General features: G+C 38.0%; 1 protein-coding gene across 4 annotated transcripts in view; it reads right to left on the reverse strand.

Annotated features, from left to right (window-relative positions):
• Positions 1-16,090, reverse strand: part of ITGA8 (integrin subunit alpha 8) — a 149,814-nt gene that overhangs the window by 49,119 nt on the left and 84,605 nt on the right. For 3 of the 4 annotated variants that reach the window (XM_023522874.1, XM_011379443.2, XM_023522875.1), the window contains exons 16-21: positions 13,446-13,501; positions 12,856-13,010; positions 11,441-11,578; positions 10,884-10,951; positions 9,376-9,523; positions 4,137-4,229 (exon numbers count right to left, since the gene is read on the reverse strand). In XM_023522874.1, the coding sequence (XP_023378642.1) occupies positions 4,137-4,229; positions 9,376-9,523; positions 10,884-10,951; positions 11,441-11,578; positions 12,856-13,010; positions 13,446-13,501 (658 nt within the window). The remainder of the gene's footprint in view (positions 1-4,136; positions 4,230-9,375; positions 9,524-10,883; positions 10,952-11,440; positions 11,579-12,855; positions 13,011-13,445; positions 13,502-16,090) is intronic. The other variant, XM_023522873.1, reaches the window with a different exon arrangement.

Consider the following 16,090-nt stretch of genomic DNA (forward strand, 5'->3'; position numbering starts at 1 on the left):
CGATGACTGAGAGCTGAGAGGAAATGATGCAGTTGAGACTGTAGGGCCCAGACAATTTCAGTCCCTATGTATTTTGGTTCCTTCTCTTCATTTAGCCCCATACCAACTTTTCTCCTGACATCTTCTGTGCATGCTAAATTAAAAACAACCTAAATATACAAAAGGAGATTGTTTTAGAAAACTGCGATGCTTCCATGCAATGGACTTTAATGTAGACACTGAAATTCTGGCTGTAAAGCCTATCAATAAGGTGAAAAATACATCTGATAGAATGATGATTAGTAAAGAAAAAAGGTTACAAAGTTGCCTGTGCAATGTGTTTCGACTATGGTTTTAAAAGTCTATCACTGGAAAAATTACTGTATGACAATAAGAATGGATTCTAAGAAAATATACCAGAATAATATGCTATAGTTATGTTGATGTTATGAGTATTTGGATTACTTTTCTATTTTATTTTTCAAAGTTTTAAAACTGCTCATATTATCTTTATAATTTGAAAACAGATTTTTAAAAAATGGAGAAAAATAAATCCAATGGTAATATAAACAAGGAAGTAAAGATACTAAGACAGGTAACAGTATTACTTACTCTCCCATATACTGCGCTAAGCCTTACACATATTCTCTCATGTAATCATGACAACTGCTCTACGAGGCAGGTACTGTGATTGGTGACATTTTACATTATAGTGGCAATCTGAGGACTTGCTCCAGGTACAGAGCAAATAAACTGCGTAGTTAGAATTGAAATCCCTCTGGACTGACTCTATACTGGGAGAATCAAACCTGTAATTAAAAACTCATGAGCCAGAGATATGAACCAGTAAAACATAAACTAATAATAAATTACCATGTTTATTATAAATCATCATTTTACTAGCCCTTACTGATTGTGCTATAAGCCACTAGGGCTTTATATCATATTATATCATTTCTTTGCCTCAAACATTCTCGCTAATAGGAATTCTCCCACTTCAGCGTGACTTGCCCAAGGCATCACAGCTGATAAATGGCAAAGCTGAGATTTAAACCCAGATGTGTCTAATTATTTAGCCTAATGCATCCTTATACCCCAGCCATGGTGAATACCTTCATAATGCCAAATGTGCAATTTTCTCTCAGACCTCTGGGCTTTTGCATGCGCTTTTCTTCTTCTTTAGATACCTCATAAGCCTTTCCCTGCTCATGCTTCAAAGCTCAGGGCAAGAATACCTCCTGCAACACATCCTCTGATCCTTCAGGCCAGCCCAGGCAGAAATTTTCTCTTTATTCTCTCTCTCCTTTAATACTCTCCTATCACTCAACCTATGATAGTGCTAAATTTGACTTTCTGATGGAATGGGGATTGTGAATTTTCATCTCGATATTTTCAGACTCTAGCTCGGTACCAGTTATATAGAAGAGGTAGCAATAAGAGTGGTTGTTTCTAATCAAAAAAGAATGATGAGAAAGAGTATGCCATTGTTCGTACACTTCCAGTGAAGGGGGCTCTTACTGTATTGTCATGAAGCCTGTCTAATGTTGGTTTTCATTATAAAGCAATTCAGCATGGGGTGAAGATACACAGAAGGCGTGAAAACTACATATTAGAAAGAGAGGCATGTGTTCTTAATATTTTCTTGTTTTCTTGGTTGAGAGATTTTGCAAGTTTTTATGAATCTTATTGGCACATAAATATTTTATATTACTATATTCTATGAAAAAGATATTACTGGCAAATCAGGAGTGACACTTCTGAATGCTGCCTTGAATGTTTTATTAAATTAAAACATAAAGTCACTTGAAAACGATTGTTTAAAAATATTGGGACTAGAATAAATATTCCTGGAAATTTATGATGCTTTTTTTAATTATTATTATTTAGGACTGCTTTTACTTTTGGAATTTTACTATAATCCACTGAGAGTATTCTTTTTAAGATACAAAATGAATAAATAAATAAAGAAATCAAAGTGTTTTTGAACAAAACAGAATGCAATAAAATTTGATGTGTTTAAGGGTATTAAAGGGTGAGATAAGAAAGCTATTAGGTTTCTTCCACTATAGACCTCAGAGATAAATGAATACAAACAATTTACTTTCTTGACTTCTAAAGATTATTTGCTGGTAAAACGGATTGACATTGTTTCACATAAACACATTTGTGGTTAAGACCTCACTGCCACTTTTACCCTCCACTTTGAATGACACCGGTGGCTGGTTTTCATTCCAAAGCTATTCTTAGTTATTGATGATCTTAGATGTTCTCTGGTCTAGAGGTAACACTTTTAATACTGAAAAAGAAATAAGTGCCTGGTCATCTATAGATGCTAACACTGTTGCCACCATGTCAATTCATGTCTCTTTGGCCTGAGGGAGACCTCTTCATATCACATTAGGTGGTTAGATTTTTGATGAAAACTAGCAAAAGGATTTATTAGCTTCTAGATAAAAAGATCCTCATGAAAAATGTTCTAATAGCTTAGACATTCCATTTCACCTTTCATGGCTTCATTTAAATGTCTCATCTGTTATTTATCAGTTTTCATCCAAGTACTTATCACAATTTTGCAGACAGGATAGAACATGGGCTTTGTCTGTAGGCGTGGTTCGAATCTTGGGTCTGTCCTTCAACCTGTGTGACTTTGGGCAATTCATCGGACTTCTCTGAATTTCACGTTTCTCTCCCATAACACCGGAAAAATACCTGACTCATAGAATTTTTGGTTGTTGTAAAAATGAAACATTAAAAAAAAAGCACCCAGTGATGGGTTGATAACACAGAGGGCTTTCAATACATGTAAGCTCATAAAAATTCTGTGATAAAGTTTACCTTTCATTTAAATATTTACTTTTTTTGAACCAATAAGTGAGTACACTAGACTATAGCATGACACATTTTTTTAACTACTCAGGATCAAAGGAATAGGGTTTATTATAGTGTAAAAAGGCAGAAACATTATTGTAGCACAATATCCTAGAGTATAAACTGGGAATGGGTATTGATAGAAAGTTTTGAATGCTTAAATAAATGTGTGAAACATTTGGGCTAAAAGGTTTATTAACTGCAAGACTTCTCAGTACCTTTAAAATGCAAATGTGCACCTGAGTGTCCCAGAGGATGTGATATTCAGCAGTAACCACAGAAATCCCCTCTAAAGATTTTTCTCAAGAGATTAGCACTCTGTGGAATATAATTTGGGAAGCTGTCCTAATAAAAACCTATGCAATTATAAATTTTTCATAATTTTTTTCAAACAGGTCACTTCATCGATAATCATAGACATCTAATTTAAAATAAAAGAATACATATGTTTCCTTTATATAATATTTAGTTAAGTGGCATTTGTAGATTTCAGGATGTTTTTTCTGATTTATGACAAAATAATCACTTCGGTGGTGATATTTATTACAAGAAGTTCGTATGCATATACTTGAACTTCAATTGCATAAAATAAATTTGTCGTCTACAAGTAATCCTGGATGAGAAGTTCCTAAATCTGGAAACAAAGAAAGAAAAAGGAGGAGGAAGAGGTGGAGTAGAGGGAAAAACCCATTTCCTTATTCTTTCCTAAGCACGTTAACAGAACATCACTAATCCTTTCTTTTTCTCGCTACATTTTTCTGTATTATTCTTCAAGTGACGTGGTAAAGCTGATTCAAAAGCCGAATTATGGTAATATTTTAAGATGAAAATACTGTGGATGATATTCATATGGGAGTTATAGTAGACATAAAAATTTAATTATCTTTGGTAAAAATTTTAATCATATTATTTCTTCAGTCCTTTACTTACATCGTATTTGTTTTCGAGTTCAAAGAAAAAAAGTGGTGGAAAAATCAAAAAAAAAAAAATCAAAAAAAAAAAACCCTAAGAAAAAAACGTCTTCATGGATTTGTTTTGACTTAAAGACACGTGAGAGTAATGTCCAAAGAGAAAGCATATAAAAATATTCGTCTTTTTGTGTTTTTAACCTTAGATTATCCACTCCATGCTGGTTATAATGCTAAATCCCATTACCTTGGTAATTTCCTGCCTAATTTGTTTTAATTGCTCTGTGCTAAATTGCTGAGTGCTAATTGGAGAGCTTTCCATCAGTTCTCTTTAAAATTCAATTAGACAGAAATCAGTAAGGGCTTCTGGTTTTCTCTTACATTCGTTCCAGCCACCATAGGGTTCCCGAGGTCACACACTACCGTTCTGGTTACATTTTCCATCTTGTACTCACAGCTCAGTGATCGGAATCCCTGCAACAGGAAAGAACACCAGCGTGGAGTTCAGAGGGGCAGAATAAATTACATTCTGTCACAAAAGCAATGCCGCCAGCAGGAAGGTCCCCTTGATTTCAAACACCTGTGTGGATAACTGTCTGGAAGAATTCGTGACCATCAACTCAAAAGAGAAACCCAAGAGAAAAGATGGAAGTTCAATTTTAGAAAGAAACACCTTAGATTGGTAACACATTTACTGTGTTTCCTTGAAGAAGAAAATGCTTAAGATACTATTCATATGAACAATTCAGAAATTATTGTCACTGTTGTTAGTGTTAAATTCAGGCCATGAAGATCACCGATATTCAACACAACTAAACAAATTTATTCTTGCAAAAGTAATATCTAAGAAGACAGTAATATCTATAGATTATCACATGACTCAACAACCATTTGCAGAAGAATCCGTTAGAACACAAATTTCTACACATCAAGGTCCCGTTTTGAGACTACACAATCAATCTTAGTTCAAGTCTCTAAATACTTAAGAAGGAAAGAGAACACTTTTATGTTTACCCAGTGCTTCCTGTTTCCCTTCTTCCCCCTATATCCTATTCCGATTAGAATATATAAAAACTCAAGTTTGAAATGGTGCTTAGAACTATTTTGGAGAAGGTCTCAAGGTTATAGCAGACAAGAACAGGGAGAAAAGGAAGTTTGTCTTTGAACTCCTGCCCTGTGTTCACAGCTCCACCTCATGTCCCCGTGTCCCTCCCAGCTACCTAGAAATCCATACCTTGTTCTCTACCTTGAGCCCTTTTCATATTTCAAAACCTAATGTCTCTGTGGCCCTGCTCTGTCTTTGGTGACAGCTGCTTGCATTCACACATTATTTCACTCTAATTCATTAAGTGATACTAACACATCACCTATTACCCTCATTCCCAAAGATAGGTTTGCAATCTGAGGACTTTCACGAAGGAGCAACTTTTGGGGAGTTTCTGTCCCATGAGACGTCCACAGAAGAGAGTTCTGAATATGAGGACCATTTATCCATCTATCAGCTCTATTGAAATTTCATTTAAGGAAGTAATGTGAAATTCTAAGCAAAAGTTTCAGAAACCATCCTCCAATCCCTTCTTTCTACTTTACTGAGAAAAACCAAGATTCAACACCGAAACAAAGAAAAGCCAAACACAACTCAGATATTTAGCTAAAGAATTTTGTAGGTAGATCATGCGCTTTGAGAAAGTGAGCTTCAGGAGGCAGTGGTTTCTGTTCCACTCCCAGGACCTAGAACAGGGTTTGCCACAAAGGAGGAGGTGGTTTGGGGAAATATGGAGCAGAAGTAATTTACACAGCTAACTGTAAAGTCCTCTTTCTCAGTCACCTTGTGGTCCTCTTCTTATGTCACCATTGAAAGTCTGTTCCACTTAATGAGAAAGGAATGAATCACTAATATCTGGGGGCATCATTTAAGACATGTTATTTCCAAACATGAATGAATGACATGCCAGTCTTCTGATGGAACTAAGAAATGTATTTTTAAAAAGCTAGTAATATTCTCTCTTCTCAAAGATAGCTTTGGCATGTATTCAAGTTCTTAAGGATCTATAACTAACTCAAATTGTACAGAGATATTCTATATTGGGATTATTAGCTCAATCCTGAACATGGGGGGAAAAGAAAAAAAGAACCCAGCAAAAGCTTTAAAAACATGCCCATGTGTTCCCTAAATATAATTCAAGGATTTAGTTTCTATAGTAAATATTTTTATCTTATCTAAAGGGTAAAAGTTATATGTACATTTTTTCCAGCTTTCCAGATGTAGTTTTTCCACATCAATCAAAGATCTTTTCTCTCCTGAGATTCCCCACCCTTTCTCTTTTTTAAATCTTTATTTCCTCTCTGAGTGACAAAAACAATAATTGTTTTTCTAGATATTTCTAGGTTATTTTCCTCAGCTGTTCCTGGAACCCCTCTGTTCTAATCCATTTACAGCTCTTAGAGTATCATTCACCGAAAGTATTTACTATGTAACTGCTATTTACCAGGCAGTGATAAAAAAAGTCCCCTCGTCCTCACCGAATTTCCAATTATTATAACAATTGTAATAAGTGATTACGAGCAATCGTAACGAGGCATGGGAACACACAATTAGTAGAGTGTGTTAAGTATTATGGTAGGAGAAATTCATAGTGATAAAGGAGGACATGCACACAGATTTAAGCAATTAGAGAAGGTATCATGAACCAAGTGACATCTAAGCTCATGCGACGGGGACTGCAAATTACTGGCTAAGAACAGGGGTCTGGACCTAATAGCTGAAGTTTCAATCTTGGTTCTGCTACATAATAGCTGTGTAACTTCGGGCATGTTACTGAATTTCTCCTTATCTGTAAAATGGAGATAATGATAGTCTTGACATGTCTCTATCAGGCTGATATAAGGATTAAGTAAATTAAATATATGCAAAAGCTCAGAGCAATGCCCAGCCCATAGCAACTGCAAAATAAATGTTAGCCATCTCAACCATTATTAGGCTGAGGCCTGCAGGATGAGTAGAAATAAGCGGGCTAAAGGGGATGAGGTAGTAGAGTGAATATGTCAAAGAGAAGGAACTGCAGGACAAGTTCTCTGTGGTGAGAGCGTTCACAGCTATTACAGAAATTGAAAAGAAATTCTATCCTGTTGGAATTTAGGATGTGGGTAAAGGAAAGAATCGATGAATAGCAAGGAGGCCGCAGAAGCGAGCAGGGCCTCCTTCGTCATCTCGGGGACTTGGACTGTATCCTAAAAGCCATAGGGAGCTAGTGAGGGTTTTAAGCAAAATGTGATCCGATTTGCATTTTAGAAAGAAGGCTTCCCCTGCAGGGAAGGGACTGGAGACAGGGAGATGGGGAGGTGACTTAGAAGACTGTGACAGCGATCTCAGAAAAAGATCATGCCGGCCTGGATGAAAGCAGTGACAGTGGCAGTTAGACGGAAAGCGGATAGGGACTGGAGAGGTTTAGGACTAACTCGGGCTTCAGAAACTGAGGCCATTCTCTGAGATGGGATACGACGCACAGGGGGAGGCAGAGCGTGAGTGTGGGAAGGTGGCAGGTCTAGCTGCGGACACACGGCACGTGAGGTGGGTGTGGAAGAGAGGAGCTGGCTAGAGTATATGAGGTCCCCAGAACAGACAGATTCACAGAGACAGAAAGTTGAATGGTGGTCACCAGGGGCTGGGGAAAGGGGAATTAGGGAGTTAGTGTTGGATGGAGACAGAGTCTCAGTTTTGCAAGGTGAAAAGACTTCCACGGACGGATGATGGTGATGGTCGCACAACAGTGTGACTGTACTTCATGCCACCGAACTGTTCACCTAAAAATGGTGAATGTTATGTATAATTTACTACAGCAACAATAGTAATAAAAAGATAAAGTACATAAACCTTTATTCCTAGAAGAATGTAGAGAAAGATGATCAGCATCTACATTTTCGAAGAGATAAATGTTTTTCAACAAAAGAATAACAACGCTTACAATCATAATCCTAATACATTTCCCCTTAAGAAAAAAATTGTCTTTAAAAAAAACAAAAAACAAAACTCGAACTGCGTTTAAAAAAGAAGATGTACAAACCTCAAACTGCTTAAAAACAAAGAAGAAATCAGAATGTGGCTTAGTTATGTAAAAGTCCAAGACTGAGTTAAGTCTCAGCCCCAGGGACATTGATGGAAGAAGAATAGTTAAGGACTCATTTGAGATTGCGGATAATGTCTGTTGTAATGCTTACAGCTGAAGATAGAAATGATAAATGCTCTCATATTCTGGGCAGAGTGAACAGTCATTTGCTAAAAGCATGGTTTAGAATAGATGCTTTGTTTAACCAAGTCAGAGGTGGTGTGGCATGAGGGAAATTGAAATAAAAATATGAGTGGTGCCCTCAAATGTTTGAAAAAATAACATACTTGCGCTCATTTTTTGGTTTTTTTCTATATTACCTGCATGGAAGTATTTATAGGTGATATTTTTTTTCTATAAATTTCTTCAACAGAAACTCAATGATTTTGTGACTGTCAAAGATACATGATTATTACTAGCCTGGATTTACTTTCCTTTTTTTTTTTTTTTTACTAAGAATATAATTTAACCAAAACAGAAACAATGAGACTAGAGGTATAAATAGAGAATTTTATATTCTTGATGTTTTTAAATGTCTATAAAATACAAATATTACAACAATTTGTTAACATCTCTTTAGAGGAATTATTTTCCATTAAATTAATTAATCACCAGAATGTTCGAACTCCTCAGAGTTTTAGAAACTGGCAGACATTTACTAAATCGTAGCTAAATAAACAAATCCATCAGCAAGTCATGCAGGAGAGAGCCTGCTGTGCCTGGCTCTGTGTGAGGTGCGGTCAGTGACGACTGGGAAAGAGTGATCAACTTGGTTTCTGCTCTTAATTGAAAATGAGGCACCCTCTCCAGTACCCTACAATGCATTCGTAATGGCTTTTCAGACCAACCCGTGATAAACACAGAAGAACCTACAGATACTCTGAGTGGGAAGATTCACATTCTGATAAGGAAGGAAAGACTATAAAAACCATCGGTGTCAGTTTAATAAACAGAGGCATTGAAGGACTGGCAAATGACGAAGACCTGGCTTTCCTTGGTCCCAGTCCCGAAAAGGTGGACCAAGAAGAAAGAAAAATGAATGTGTTTCCTTTCCAGTGCCTGTCTAAGCTGTTATCAGGGCTCAGCTGAGGTTGGCTGGACCTTCCTCCATGAGCAGTAATGAGAACCAGACCTCCTGGGACCTGCCTGAAACTTAAAGGAACTCAAAACAAAGGCCCGAAAACAGCCAGCAAGGGTGGGAGTTAGCTTGGGAATTTAGCTGATAAATCCATCAATCGGTAAGCTGCTTCTTGCAGCCAGCTGTATTCTCTTCCTTGCTGCAGCCCTCACACTTTGGCCAATTTGTCTTTGCACTATGGCCAAGAAAGATAATAATACTGCTTGAGACTGTCCCCCTTTCTGGCTCTTCGCTATTGTGATTAACAAAGTAAGGTGCCAATTTGTTCTCTTTTATTTAGGAAGAAACTCTGAGCTACGATGGATCTAGTTAACGTTGACTTGACTTCAAAAATATACCTAGGTCTTTCCTACTTCAAGTAATTCGTAGGCATTACCTTGTTGCCGCGTTCGATCCCGACATAATCTGCCTCTTCTGGTATGATCACAAAGAGTTCAGCTTCATAGGCGCCTTCTCCTTCATTTCTTGCATTGATTATGAGCATAAGGTGATTTTCATCTCCGACGATGACCTGATGTTTATCTCTAGACATGCGGTTTAAAAGGAATCATTAGATACTATACTTCTCTGCATTCACGGGTATTTTATTTAGGGATTTATCTGGGAGGAAAAGAAGAAAGATGTGAAAATGCAAGACTGGGACGAAAAGCAGATGGCTGGTCATGAAGGGGTAGCAAGAAGAATCGAGGGGACCATGTCTGGATGGGAAGGGCGAGAAAGCATCCGATGGTGTGCTGGTAAATGTTTAGCAACCAGTTCTTAAAAAAATAAAAAGAAACACTGGTTTGCACCATTTGCTGATTCTAGCGGTGTAAACCCTCCCAACTGCGGTCAATTTCAAGCTACTGACATACTTAACAACCTGCCGCCAAAAATTCTAGAAAATTTAACAATTGGCTCACAAGCCAGAAGGAGGGCAACTCTGGCGCATCCCTGAATCATCCGACAGGAAGAAGATCGGCAGTGGGAGAAGGAGAGAGAGAGTTTACAAACTCAGAGGGTGGACAGGTAATGCAAAGTGGACAACAAGAGGAAAGAAAGAGGCAGATAAAAGATCCCAAATAATTGATCGAGGCATTTTGAGGAAATTGAATTCACTCCAAATTTCAATTTGAACCACCGTTGGGAAATGTGCTTCACTTTTGACCCTTAATCAAAGCTATCGCTTTGGACATTGGCTAAATGGTAAAGTTTAGAGAAAATCTCTTTGGGGGAGTACCAAGCAGATTCCAAACACTGGCAGTGGCCAGGTCCCGGGGGTGGGGCTGGAGGAGCTTTTCCACCTTAGGATGTTTTATATCTTAGTCTCATTTCTTTCCATAGCATAGTGCGGTATAATTATGGACTGGTACCTCTCCATTACAGGCAACTGGGAAGCCCTTTGATTCTCATTTGATTTGGTGACACCTTCTGCTTTACTCCATAGCATGCCACTACATTTTTTTTTTTTTCAGTAAATTAAAGTTGATTTTGTTTTGACAATTTTAAGGATGTCTTTGAGTCATGGGGTGCTTCAAAAACCAGTCTGTGAAGGTGTCAAGAGAAGCAGCCTATTTGAATCCTTTGCCCACAGAACTGAAACAAGTAAATACAACCTGAACCACCTCATGCATGAGTTTACTTCGAACAAAAACATTTTTTTTTCCCTTTTGCTGAAAGATGAAACAGCTTGGGCAAGATCTTAGGGTGTGTCACTTGACACCAATGACAAAGAACTGACCCGAACCGCAGGCTAACTCGAAGTGTAGCCTAGCTCAAGAATTTCACTCAGTGATTTTTTTTTTCCTGGTAGTAGTTGAAAGTGTATACTTTCTCCAGAGAAGCTTTACATAAACACCTGTATTCCATTAGATAAAATGCACATGTTTATTTGTTGAAACTTACGGTCTAGCTGACAGCTTCAAGTCAGGAATGCACATATTGTCTTCTCCACACTCCACCAGGATGTGAGCCTGTGTTGTGCAAACATGCACCAGGAATGAGCGGGGAAAACCTGAATCACATCCTTTTTCTTGAAATGTATAAACGATTCTACGAATTAAACCAAACGCTTTCATTTCAGTAGGCATGATTCTACCCAGCCAGAAACGCTTTGTTAGGCGGTAACCTCTCCACGTGGGTGAGTTTACAGAAGCGCCCGATTCCATTCGTTCTGAAACGTCTGGAAAGAATGCTACTTCGGCGATGTTTTGAGGATTACAGGCTGTATTGCTCCCATTACAGTCACATGTTGAACAACTTAAATCTGAGTTGCATAAGGGGACGGGCTTCCGAAAATGCAATGACGCAGTGTTTCAGGAAACACATTAGGAAAATCCCCCAATGTGACATGTTTGTGCACAGGAATGAAAACAAAAGGGACTGCATTCCACCCTAAGGCCATAGGAGCAATGCCCACGGCCTGACTGAGAATGTGCCACGGAGGACCATCAAGTACCTACCTGTTCGGTGACAACGTTTTCCCTGTAGTGGTTCAATATTGGTTTCACCTCTAGGCCTTCCTTCAAGGTGGACTCATCCAAACTGTAATTCAGACTAATGTTGATTGGCGATAGTTTATCTCGGAATTCAGTTTCGTCCTAGGGAAAATAATCACAAACTCAAGAAAGCCTCTGTGAAATAGTTGCAAGATGTCAGTCTGTGAAAGGCTTTTGACTGTAGTCAATGAAAGTAAATGATGAAGTAATTATCACCCCAGCGGGCTTAAGCACACACTGATGGATGCGGTATGTAGTAGTCAGCTTAATATATATTCAGAGATGAATCATTTAGCACTGTGGCTTCTCTGAAATATATGCTTCTAGAGGTAACCTTCGGGTTCTCCGTATTTTCAAAACTCACACGGATTGGTCAAATTGCAAAGTAAAAAAAAAAAAATCATATTAATATATGCAATAAATGTCATTGAGTTGAGATTTTTATTTTCATGACGTTAGCAGAATTTGAGTCCTCTTGGGCTCAGAGGAAGAAGACATCTTGATTCTCCTCCCCTCTTATCTCCTCAAGCCCTGGCTTGCCTGAACTTCAAAACACCTTCAGCATATTTAAAGTTCCCTTGGCGGGGAAAAAAAAAACAACAACACAGAACTCCTGCCAGGTGAGTGGGTGGCACCGGCAGCAGGCCCTGAGCACCAAGGGCTTCCATCCTGTGCTGGCCATGTCAACCTCAGTTGTGTGCCAGTCCCCATCACGGTGACACCCAAGGCTCACACGCCCAGCTTTCTGTTCTAGAGTGTATTTGTACACTCTGCCTTCCCCAGGGTTCCCCTCACTCACCGTTAGAGGAGACAAAATGGGGAAGAGTGATACCTCACAACCGCTAAGAAGATGGAATCATTGCATCATGAATGGTTTGGCTTTTTAAATTTCATGGTAGGTTTGCGAGTTATTGTAAAAATCCCTTGCTTTAATATATAATTATAAATGACTTTTTAATAAAGGCTTTGAATACCTAAACGTTTTTTGTTTTGTTTAGTTTTTTCTCCTGAGTTGGCTCTGAAATGCACATTGATAAAATCTGACCAAACATACTCACGTAGCAGAAAAATGCAAATCAATTGTGTTTAACATTTTTTTTTTTTTTTTTTGGCAGGGGAGGCAGAAATGAAAGCCGCCTGAGTTACTGCTATTCTGAAGAAAAATGCACGAAGCAAAAAGGAAGCCGTGGGCATTAACAGCAACACATCATTGGGTTCTCTGATGTTAGGCTCAGAGAGAGGAGTGTACCGCCTGAAAATAAACCTTCCTCTGGAAAAAATGAAAATGAGTGTGGACGAGCGTGATGGGTAAATGGAGGAAAACGCCTGGGATATGGTTTAGCGGGTGAGACGCCGCAAGGCGGTGCTGGCACACTGACTCGCAGGTAGACGGTGAAGTCGCGGCACTGGCGGGATCCCTGCCGCTTTGTCGCCAAGGGGAAGACGAGACGCGACTGACGGTTGTCCAGGAAGAGCGTGCGTTTGACGGCCCCTTTCTGCTTCAGAGAATCTAACTCCACCTCCGCGGTCAGGCCTGAAGGACAGAGAGGAAGTGGATACAACCCGCAAAGGGGAAGGATTCAGTGAAGACACCGCTGGATCAGAGGTAAGAGTTCTGATTGCAACTCGCTTATGCAGAAAACATTTTATTTTTCATAGCTGGGATCAAAAACATTTTATTTTTCATAGCTGGGATCAAAAATACGCTGAGAAAAATCGTATAAAATACTCCCCAAGCTAATAAAACTTGTTTTGCAGTGGTTTTACATAAATCATCATCGCCCGCACAATTACATCCATTTTTATAGATAATATGAATACTAATTATTCAAATAATATTTATGCAGAAGTTCTCATATATGCGCTAGCAATCTCGGTATTAATAAAGGTCTCCTTAAAAGTTGTATGTGGTCTGCAGAGAAATGCTGCTTAGCACAGAATGGGAGTATGAAAATGAAAATGTGCTCACCTATTGTGTCTGAAATGCTCTGGCCGGCTACAGATGCACACACTCTTAAGGAAAAGCTGTGGAAAATGGTAGTCAATAATTTATTGGTTAATAAAGTTTTGAATCTGAAGTAGAACTCTTCCTTCACCTCACCCCAGACAAAATGTATCCGTCGTTTACTCTTATATATACAACTAAAAAAATAAATAAGCATGTGTTTATTTATCAATACATATTTACTACATATATATATTTTTTTTCTACCAGTTGGTCACAACACTAATATAATTAAGACAGGTGACATTATTACATATGATGATAATACTCAAAAATATTACTAACAGGTAGCTGATTTAATCAGTGGATTAAGTAATCAATTACTCGCTGCCTCTATTCAATGAATGAATATCTTCCCTGTGCCAGGAAGTGAAGAACCAGGCAGTACACATGGGAACAGCTAGTGGACAAGCCTGGAGATATCTAAGAGCATGACCCCGTTTGAGGAAACTGAGGAATTTCCATGTGGTGGGTGCTTTGAAGCAAGAGGGAGGGAGCAGGGCTCTGAAAGTCATGGTCGGTTTGGATTTAATCCTAAGAAGTTTGGAGCGCCATGGTGTGATTAACCCATGTCCCCACTCCGCTTGGAAGGGGACGAGAACCGGGCAGTAACTTGCCAGGGGTGTGCTACAATTTGAGGCAGAAATCCTAGAAGGGAGAGGGCAGAGAGAGAAAGAGCATAAGGAGCCTAGTAGAGGGCCTGTCTCAAGCTAGGCGGGCTCAATGATAGTCGTATAAAGACAGTAAAAAGAGGGTAGATGTGCACAAGAGGCACTTTGTAGTTTTGCCTTGAACATGACCTACACTCAATTCAGAGAGATGTCTGCCATGGCTTGTAAGATGACCTGCACTTGGCCTGTTCCGTGGCTGTGTAGGGCATAAGAAATGGCCGGGGAACTACTCCTGACTTGGTTGAACGGGCCCTCCTTCCTCCTGAAAAATTTCAAGCCCTAACAGCCAACATTTGAGAGAGGGCTTTTCACATTTCTAAGAAAGTAAAAATATAAGAAAATACTTAAATATGATTTTTTTCCCAAAGTAAACATTTTTATTCTCAGTCCTGCCTTAGCCGTCTCTAGTTTTGCAAGCGTGAATAAATGGAATCAACAAGAATACTCTCCCTAAACGTCTTTCATTATAATTTGTCACTGACAAATTTTTACTCTTCACATTTTTACCAGTAAAATACTATAGTATGATTAGAATATTTCTGCAGAATCCAAAAGGAGTAAATAATTCCTAATCATACTTTAATTATGTGTCAGCTTCCTGTGTCAAACATAATGAAAATGTGTCACATCTGGGATTCATCTACCTACCGTGACCTCAGTCAATGTTTCCCTTCAGGGTAAATAATTTGCCACATGCCATTAAGCAAAAAGTTTCCTGAGATATCTCTGCTATTACAGCATTTTTACCGCTTCCCCAGAGGAATCAAAATTCCAGCCCACTCCTGCTTCAATTAGAATTGTTCAAGAAAGACGAATAGTTAATTGCATCTTTAAATTTTTTTAGCAGGTCTGGCTAAAAAAATGGAATTTTTTTTCTATGTCCAGTGTTTTTGGAAGTACTTGGTTTCAAAGAAAGCTGTGAGCTATTATTAATAATTGTTCATCGAATTAAAATTTCAAACTAGAAATTATGGTCACATTCAGTATGGTGCATTATAATCTGAATAGGACTGATTAGAACAACAACAAAAAAGCACATTAAATGAACTCAGTTCCTTCATTACAAAAATTTGAAATGAACCTCTTTGTCTATAGTATTTCTGATATGTCAGAGGCAGAACAATCCACTATGATCCTCTAAAGCTCGTCCTAACCCAATGCAATAAAGGTTGGAATAATAAATCTGACATGTAACAGTGCTCATAGCCATGGATGATAGAGAAAGAATGAGATGAATATAAAATAGGATTTAAAAGTACAAAGCAATGCATTTTTCAATCTCACCAATTCAATACTATTTCACTGACAGCAAATGTCAGAATTTACATAAAGTTAGGCATATTTGAAGTTTTTTTCAGATTTGAAAAGTGGATAGTTACAGACTTTTACATTTATAAAATGAAAAATTTTTACCAAGTAGTTTTTATTTTTCTGATTAGTTAATAACGATTGTATCGAGAATTCCTGAGCTGGCTTTATGTTTTTATTTTGAATTTAAAAATTCTAGCAGCAGATACTTTATAAAACTACACAGCTGTTTGAAAGACACAGAAATTCACATGGATGGACATGAAGAACTAGTTCCCAGTCAGACTTTACTTAATAGTTTTCAGATGAACAATACAAGGCTACATCAAATACAGACCAAAATTATGGAAAAGAAAATCAAAGAATATCTTTCAATCATTTTGGAAAAACTGAGCTAAATTCCTAGAACAAACTAAAAAGTTATCAGAGAAACACATTCTAGACTGAATCAACTATTAACTTTCCTTTTTTAAAAGTTCTGAGCCACTATTCAAAATTTTCGAATGCAAAAATGAAACATCTTTCAGAAAAGGAATGCAATAGAATCAAATAAATAATCGTAAAGGCATATATTTTACATTTGCCAACTTAACAAATTGCCTTTTATCTTAATAATATGATTTAATGCAA

The sequence above is a fragment of the Pteropus vampyrus genome, unplaced genomic scaffold (genome assembly GCF_000151845.1).
Source record: "Pteropus vampyrus isolate Shadow unplaced genomic scaffold, Pvam_2.0 Scaffold359, whole genome shotgun sequence".
Classification (NCBI taxonomy): Eukaryota; Metazoa; Chordata; class Mammalia; order Chiroptera; family Pteropodidae; genus Pteropus; species Pteropus vampyrus.